General features: G+C 36.8%; 1 protein-coding gene across 4 annotated transcripts; it reads right to left on the bottom strand.

The window, feature by feature from the left end:
• Positions 1-4,355: 4,355 nt before the first annotated feature.
• Positions 4,356-9,087, bottom strand: LOC104231942 (uncharacterized). 4 transcript variants are annotated; one of them, XM_009785012.2, is made up of 5 exons: positions 8,771-9,087; positions 7,609-8,357; positions 7,436-7,489; positions 7,152-7,336; positions 4,356-4,754 (listed from the first exon to the last, which is right to left on the bottom strand). In XM_009785012.2, exons 2-5 carry the CDS (start codon positions 8,354-8,356, stop codon positions 4,668-4,670), a joined length of 1,074 nt encoding a protein of 357 aa, XP_009783314.1. In that variant the 5' UTR covers position 8,357; positions 8,771-9,087; the 3' UTR covers positions 4,356-4,667. The 4 variants fall into 4 exon arrangements, with proteins under 4 accessions (XP_009783314.1, XP_009783312.1, XP_009783316.1 ...); XM_009785010.2 differs by having other exon boundaries at positions 7,609-8,383; positions 8,734-9,037; XM_009785014.2 differs by having other exon boundaries at positions 8,734-9,036.
• Between the last annotated feature and the right edge of the window lie 346 nt (positions 9,088-9,433).

Raw genomic sequence — 9,433 nt, forward strand, 5'->3', positions numbered from 1 at the left:
TTTTTATCTCATGGATTCTCCATAAATAACTTTATAATTTTTTTATTAAGGCTTCATCCCAGCTCGTCACGGAGACCACTTTGTGCGATGCTGAGCAGGATACGATGGATGCTTATATTTAGGAGCCCGACGAGACCATGGTAAGAAAATTTAAATTTTTTTACTTAACACGTACATTACTAATATATATTTTCATATACTGAGCTGACTTATTCTTTTGTAGGTTGCTAATGGACCGACGGTCTATTCCACCGATAAAGAGGAGACGTGATGAGGATGATCCTGATAGCGTATCCGGGCGGGATGGGATGCGCCTCAGGCCAGCGGCTACATTGAAGCATACAGGTTGTGGGACACATTAATTTTATTTTATTATTTGTTTGTACTCTATGTAAATATTATTTTATGTAAATAATAACAATGTTTTATGTTTACATAATATGCGAATTATGTTTTTATTTCCCCGAATCTTCTTTATTTTAACATTACAACACAACCACAAACATAGCAACTTAATATAATTTAAATTCAGTACAACTAATGAAAACACATGACACCGGAAACATAAAGATAAAGTACTACACTCAACACATACATGTCATTGTTTAGTCACCACCGCCTATTATTCTCTGCTCCAACCACTTAAATTTCTCTTCCAGCTTATTTTTTTTCCCACCTCTTTTAGTTTCTCCTTCAACTCTGCAGTTTCTTGTTTATATTCTTATTCATATTCCCACTGTTTTTTGGTCAAATCATGAAGATACTGCAAAGATTGTTTGTAGCATTCCTGCTCACATGGTTCATCAAGTCATACCTCAAAATTGCAAAATTTTGCGTTGTTGCCTCTAAACCTGTTCACACACATCCAGTATCCGCGCCCAACTTGACCATCATCCCAACAGTCTGCCATCATACAGCATTTGCCACATTGGCAAATTGGTACATACATGCGTTCAGACATTTGTTAAAGCAAAAAAAAAAACCCTGCTTTTATGGAAAGTTTTGCTATTTGTTATGGTTAAGCGCATAAAATAACTAGAATGCCCCCGTTATTTATAGGCAAGAAAACACACATAACGTAGTATTTAATCGTGCTATATATATTCACACAAAACCTAGTACTAGAATGTACCCGCTCTACAGAACTTAATATACCACCATGCCGATCAGATATTAGACAAATACCTGAACGTTGTTTGACAACGTGCTGCTTCAAGTGGTTCAAAAATAGCGTCCACGTCTCTTCACTTTCATTGGCACAAATGGCAAAAGCTAGTGGAAATATTTGTCCATTGGCATCTACTGCAACGGCAATCAACAGCTTAATATCATACTTTCCATAAACATGAGTATCGTCTATGGAAATTATCGGACGGCAATGCACAAAACCATCAATTGCTGATTTAAATGCCCAGAACACGTATCTGAATATATATTCTGGTATTCCTGCACTCCGCTCAAGCCTCCATTCAACAACAGTCCTGGGGTTAAAGTGTTGCAATGCAGCCATGTACCTGGGTAGAGATGCAAATGGCTTATCCCAGTCACCATAAACAATTTCAAATGCATGTTTGCGCCCGAGATATGCCTTTCTTTTGGTAATAGTACACCCATATTCCTGGTGGACGGATGTAATACACTCTTTGATCTTGTACCTAATGGATGCTTCAATGTGTAGAACCAGTTGAAGAGAAATGAAGTCAACATCCAAGTTGAAGTGATTCCCATTGAATGTGTCCATTTCACAAATGTAGGTGCCAATATATTTACCCACTTTCCACAACCTTGTTTCCTTATTGGTCGCACGCAGCATCCAGTGACAACCCGTAAACCATCAATGGAAAACAACCTTGTATACATCCGGACTTGACTCCCATACCATCATCTCACGACACTTTCTTACGCTGTACATTTTACAAGCCCTGGTTAGGCGAGCTTTATTAGGAAAAATCATGCCATTTGCCAGCACTGTTGGTCTAGACTTATCCCACATTGCTGCTCGAATTTCGTCAAGATCCCTTGTGAGGCATCCACATCCGGCATACTTGGCAAATTATGAAGGTAGGGAATATGTCTCGAATGAAACGGCACGTGGGACTCGTACATTCTTGGTCTGATGGGAGGTGGAGCATGCTCCCTCGTCAGCTATTATCTTCATCACTCGTACACTCTTGGTCAGACGGGAGGTTCGACATTTTCTTCCTCATCATCATCACCCTCGTTAGGGAAGGGTGCGTCATCTCCAGACTCATCGGCATTGTTGTCATAATCACTATTATCTTGTGCATCTACCAAATCCCGAGTAAATACGTCGTCTACAGGCAACTAAGTGCGGTCAGGACCATCAAGTTGCTCGTTTTCACTACACAAACAACAACATAATAAGCTACTCAAACTGATAAATACTTTACATATAGATATATGACTTCACTTACAAGTGGTAATGTGTTGACATTCCAAGATGGATATTATCCTATTGGTGATGACTCCCGGATGGACCACCGTGATCTAACACACCAAAACTACCCATATTCCAACTGGGTGTGGGTTCATAACTTGTAAAATTCATATCTGGACGGTACCCCCTATGGAATATATGAGTGTTAATACAAATTCAATACAACAAAAATAAACATCGTAACACAAAGGAAAATTGAAGTTTACCAGCCGTCTTGTGGATTAAGTAAAGTAGGAGAGAAATTATTTCCTCGCTCCTCGTTCGCCTGTGGATATAAGTTTAGATCCGGCCAAACTCTTTCAGCCGGAACCTGTTAGGCTAAAACTTCTCCAGAATAACCACTCGATGATTGAGGGTTATCCTTGCTTTGCGCAACATCATTACTGCGAACATATTCATGCTTCACGTACATTTCCAATATTTTTATCAAAATAAGTCCCCGGTATTCATCCGGAGTCCCCAAAATATCTCTTAAAGTTTCATCATCCTCGATGTTAAACTCAGCGTAACAAGCTACCTCTTGCGGAATCACAGAATACGGATATCTTCCGGTTATTTTAAGATTCACCGAACATTTGCTCGACCTCATTTTATTGCATAACAACGATACCAGTCTGTCGTACTCCATTGTAAGTGGAAACTTAACATGACTCTATGGAGATAAACTATAGCTCACTGAGTTATTCGTCACTACAACCTCACCCTCCCCCAATATAATGAAACTCTTACTTTTCGCTCTTCAGACATTATGAAAAAAGATTGAGAATTTAACAATAAGAAAAATTTATCACGAAGTTGGAGTATTTCTGAATGATTTTTCTCAAAACCCGTAACGACTTTAAATAAGGCAGTGTCCAATCCGGGGGGGATCAAATTTTTGGAAGTAAAACACAATTTAAAAGGGTGTTTTACATATTTGAATTATTGTTATGTCAGTTTAACGCAGAAGAGTTATTGGGCCCACAAACATGTAAAGCGCGGTTTGTTACTGCATTTTATATAAAAACACGTGAACCGCGCTTTATATAGCCGTCTTATCAGCTTCCAGATAAAACGTGGTTAATTAACACGTTTTATATAAAACGCAGTATTAAACCACGTTTTACCGTAACGTTCCAAACGGACGTTAAGGTAAAACGTGGTTCAAAATTGCGTTTTACATATTTTGATCACTAAGTTTTTTTTCACCTGTTTAAGTATTTTGAGTCCAAAAAGACAACATTTCGATTTTGGACTCGTTATATGAAGGGTCTGCCATATAGTACAAGTATCATGGCAGAACTTCTAGCTCTTTGGCAGGTCCTAAAAGTTGGTCTAAAACAAAGAATGATACCTTTTGAAATCACTATTGACTCTGAAGAAGTGATAAGAATGATAAAGCAAGGACACCTTCCTTACAATTCCATTATTTGTGAATGCAGATCATTGATGAAGCAGCTCGGAAACCCAGCAATCAGACATAGCTTCAGGGAACAAAGCCAAGTAGTGAACCTCCTCACCAAGGAAGGAGCTAGCTGGGAAAATTTTGCCAGCTTGATCTTCTATACAGAGTTACTTATTACATTCATCTACAGGTGGTCACAACACAATTTTCATTAACAATGTTAGAAACTTATATAGACCTAAGTTGCAAAAAGACAACAAACCATTTGCATTTTCATTAATCAACTATCCAACTTTGATCACCGCAATAATTTATCATTGTACAAGTCGAATTCACTTGTTCCAACCATTATGATATATCAATCATTGCATATAATCTTGAGAGGAAAAAGGGTATCCAAGATGGGAAAAAGATGAAAATGCTTTTCTTGTTCAATATAATTACAAGACAACACAAACCTTAGAAGGAAAGAACTCCATTTTCACAAAATGATCAATCTATATCAAGGTGCCATTTGCTCAACTAGCACTCTATCAAATAAGCAGCCTCTAGAAATGATTGGCTCATATACACAACAGTTCATTATGGTAGTTTTGAAGTTACACAATTGAAATATAGCCTCAAACTATCATGAAAAATGCAGCTTTCATAGAATGGCTCACTCTGTTGTGATGTATGATCACCAGAATGTTACACCATTTTTAACTACTTTACATCAACCAGACTGTTACACGATATTTCAGAAGGTACACTTGATCATGTGAATACATGAGTAACCAAACAAACATCCAGAAAATGAAGTAACAATTTTACAAACAGAACCCACTAGCAGTTCTCTGGAGTCCCAGCGAACGAATCCAGGTCTGCCTTGCATCTCTCTCTGAGGTCAGTCAGTGTAACTAAACTACCTTCCTGTAACATCCAAATGAATTGATCATCAGGTTCATAGTAGTTCTGTAAATTTGAGTTGTATATCGATATTAAGCGCACATCCTTCGGGAGAGATTGGGGGTTTGCGTGAGTTGGGGAAGTGTTTATGCAGAAGGGTTAACATGATGCAACTAAGCATCATTTCCAAATAGACGGCTCGCGTGAAGAGCAGAATCAATGTGGCAAGATCATGACCAACTCACTCTAGTTTAACATGGAGCATATTCCATCAGCTGAAACTTGCAGTAATGATAGTTCAAGAAAATTAAAAATCAAGAATCAGACAACAAAGGTTAGCAGCTTTCTCAGATTGGTGACAAGCTATATTCTCTAGTGACCACTTAATCAAGGTTTAGAAGCTTGTTTCCCAAATTTAAAGGCAATATCACAACTTCAATCAATTAAGTACTCCATATTTAGATTCCCAAATGTTCGAAAAATCTAAACCTTGATAATAGCGCAAATAATAAAATCAATTTCCCCACCTGACATATTGATGTCCAGAGAATATGACTCAAATTGGTTGCTTGTTGAGAAAATAAATCATAAATTCAAGGAGACTGTTGAAAGCCACAAACTACTAGCACTCTAATTTTGCCACACATTTGACCATGGCCATCTCTACTTACATAACTTGACTGCCAAAAACATGGTGTATCTACATTTCTTAACAGTTGATGTTTCTTTAGAGGGTAAGATCAGATTGTTTGGGACTACGAATAATTCTCAAATGAAGGACTCAGATGACAAAAGAATATAGAATAAGAAGGGGAGCAGTGAATCAGACACCCATTGCAAAGTTGATACTTGTGTATATTATAAAATTTAGTCTTCATATTACTTCTTTCATTGAATTCATTATATTTGTATCTGAGAATCTTAAATCAGGGTGGTGACTAGAAGCAAGTGACAGAACATTTAATTGAAAAGACTTCCTAGTCTTTCTCTCCAGTCAGCAGTTCACAAGTGCAACTATATCGCTAATTATTATTTGACAGGAAAAAAAAAAAAGTAAAGGGAAAAAACAAATTGTCATCAAAACCTCATATGCTAATTGATGTTCTAAGTTCTAACAAATAATCTCTGGCTATTGGTCCTGAAGAACTCAATTGGAACAGTAAAGAAAATAAAAGACTGCTACAACTACAAGTAGCAACATGGCTAAATTTGCTACAGTTGCAAGTAGAGATTATCCCTCATTCCTCCCTGGGTCAACAGCAGACTAGGAATATTCTACTTTTCAATTAATGAAATAAAGAGAGACTTACTGCTTCCCTATCTATTAGTAACAAGTCATCACGATTTTTATTGAAGATTCGACTTAGCTATAAGACATTTGCGCTGCACATTTGCCAAGTTTGAAGAAATTAGTAAAAGATAGCAATCTTATAACCTATGAACCATGCCTCCGTCAAAAGGCACACTGATGGCACAAATAACAGTCCTCGGCATGAATGATCCAACTAGAAAGAAAAGACAATGCACCAAACCAACAGCTCAAAGAAAGGGAGCAGGGTCGGCTTTAGGGGGAAGCCACTAAAGCAATTGCTGTAGGCATGAATGATCCAACTAGAAAGAAAAGACAATGCACCAAACCAACAGCTCAAAGAAAGGGAGCAGGGCCGGCTTTAGGGGGAAGCCACTAAAGCAATTGCTGTAGGCCCCCAAATTTTTTAAATTTATATGTTATCACAAATTGTAAATTTTATTAATAAAAGATACTATATTTTATACTTCTTTTTGTCGCATGAGATAGAGATTATTCAGATAACTAGCTCGAGTTTTACAATAAATATGCAATATATGAAAATGAACAATTTGATGACGACTTTGATAATTAAAGAAAGAAGTATCTTGTAGTATCTTTTAAAGTTGATTATTTCTTATAAAGAGTGGATTAAGCCATTTTTCACTTCAAAATAGACTTGAATTAGTCCAAGAGTATGAAATTATTCTGACATCCGCTTAGTGGTTCGTACAAAATTGAGATTATTAGATTTATAAGAATTTATAAAAACATTATCTTAACTGTCAATATATGTTCCTATAAAAATATTATCTAGCCTTAGTGAGCAGAGTTACCAAATTTTTACAATGGTAGGAGCTAGCAGGTACCTGAGTGAATGATCAAAATACGTACAAGATGGTTTACATATATATATATAATAAATTTAAAGCCTCTTATTAGGATTTGACTTTAGGCCATAATATTATTGAGCCGCCCTTGAAAGGGAGTAAACTTTGATGAAGAAAATTTCAACGCTTAATGATCAACAGATAATATGCATCTGATTCACAACTCCCAGAGACAATATGCAAAAATATTGAATGACCATCTACACCAACTCAGAGAGTGAGCAGAACAGTTAGCAAACTTACTAGCTGGTCAGCTTCGTGTTGAAAAATATGCTCCATGTGTTGAAAGAGTGACTTCCACTGACCCAGTAAACTTGATTCAAGATTTGCGGCTTCAATATTTTTTTCCGGACCCTCCTTCCAAATCCCTTTGCCCCTGCAACTTCTGTCAACTAAAATGCTTGCATCTTTCTGGCTCTTCTTTATGGCTAGGTATAATGAAAACAGTAGTTGCATAAAGAAAAGCAGCTGAGAAAGATATTAAGTTTCATCGAGTAATTATAAGTAATATTTTTAGGATGACTCACCACTTATCCGACCCTTGATATCTTGGTAGTGGAGGTCTAACCATATATTGGCAGCTGATCATCAAAGAACAAAGAGAACTAAATCAATACTCCATTAATATTGAACTGAAGTAAGACAGGATAGAAGCTCAGAAGAACTTAAATCAAAACCATGGCCTGCGAGATACTTTTACCTTTGGTGCAAAAGCTACAGGAACAAGCTTTAATGGAGTCAATGCTAGCACTTAAACCTGAATTATCCTCACAAGTCTGTGTTCCTACTACACATGTGTCAAGTTTAACTCTCGACTCCTGTGACTCTGGCAATCTTGTGAAGTCTACTGAGCCTGACTGACTCATAACCAGATTATCAACACCTTGTTCATCGGGATCCATGTCACTTTCGGTACCCTCACTATCCTCGTTAATTTCACAACTATGAATAGCATCATGGTCTTCAGTTCCGGACAATGCTTGTACCGGTACACCAGTTACCAAACCATCCATATCATTAGTAGCTTCAGAAATTTTCTCTGGAATACTATCCTGGTCATTGATAACTTCAATCACACTCCCACGAGCACTACTATTCTCATTGTTATCTCCGATTGTACTCTTGGAGATAGCAGTAGATGAACCAACGTGCAAAAAATTGGGATCCTGGTTATTATTTGGTATGTTTGAAATCCCTGATACAACATCGACCTTTGACGAACTAATCATGTTACAAGAAGGAGGAGCAACACAAACACGTTTAGCTTTATCTCCATCATCCACCGACACAAATTTCCCCCCTAGATTTTCTCTTCCCTTATCTGCAGATTTTAGACCTGGATTGCCCCAAATTGAAGAAAATGGCCTTTTGTTTCCAATCTGATTTGTTATATTTCCCAAAATAGGTCGAGCTCCACAACGCCTCTCGATAGCATTATGTTCATCCATCCTGAAATCACTAATCCAACATGAACACTACCAACACCAAAAACAAAAACAAACAAAAAAAACAATCTTTAGCCCTAAAAACACATAAAATCCAATAACACAATTCTCAAATTTACTACAGTTCATGAAACTCAAGTACCAAGAATAATTAACTATAATACCAGACAAAGAATTGAAAATCAATAATTAGATAAACGGATTGATAAGCTTAAAGGCTCACAAGTAAGGGTACAAAGCCCCTTTTTACACATTTACTCAAATAATAACAGAAGCAGCTAGTGTACAGATAAAACATTAAAACCCTAGTGAAATTACGGGCAAATAAGAAAAACTAAAAAAAAAAGGTATAAGAACAATAATAGAAAAAAAATACTAACTCGATTTGAAAATATCATGTGCCTCTTGGATACTGACCTTGAGAAGAGATTTAACACAAAATCTAGAGAGATTTGTAGAACTCAATGTACACTGTTGAAGTATATGATGGAATCTTGATTTTATTTTAGGGCAGCTCCAAAAATAATTTTCCTTTTATGGTGTTCAGGAGCTTGCTTTATGAGTGCGAGTCTCGTGACACTCAGCTCTGTTCCAATATTGTATCAGAGAATGGTGAAATTAAAGTTTCAGCAATTTTAAGGGGCGGGATATTGGAATTTTGGATAAAAAGATGTCTAGTTTTTGACCCCCTTCTTTGTTGAAAACCTATCATTATCGGCGCCACTTTCTTACTTGGAGGGAAAGTGACTGGGCCACGAATTATTTAAGTCCAGGATTATAGTTCGAACGTAGCACACCAAAAGCCCACTATAGATGGGCTGGAAACTTAAGAGAGAAAATACATTTTTAGCTGCTCCCCAAAAATAATATTAGTTTCAGTCGACCGTTTAATTTCGTATTTTGCCACTCTTAAGATCCAACCGGTACACACCAAAAAAAAAAAAGATTGAAAATTCATGAAAAAAATTTGCAGAAATATGATTTTTTTTTTTTTGGATGGTCTTTAACATTTGACTCCACTTGCCTCATGGGCAAAATTTCAAGGTCAAAAGTTAAAAGTGTTCTCCGTGTGGCAAGCGA

The sequence above is a fragment of the Nicotiana sylvestris genome, chromosome 5 (genome assembly GCF_000393655.2).
Source record: "Nicotiana sylvestris chromosome 5, ASM39365v2, whole genome shotgun sequence".
Lineage (NCBI taxonomy): Eukaryota > Viridiplantae > Streptophyta > Magnoliopsida > Solanales > Solanaceae > Nicotiana > Nicotiana sylvestris.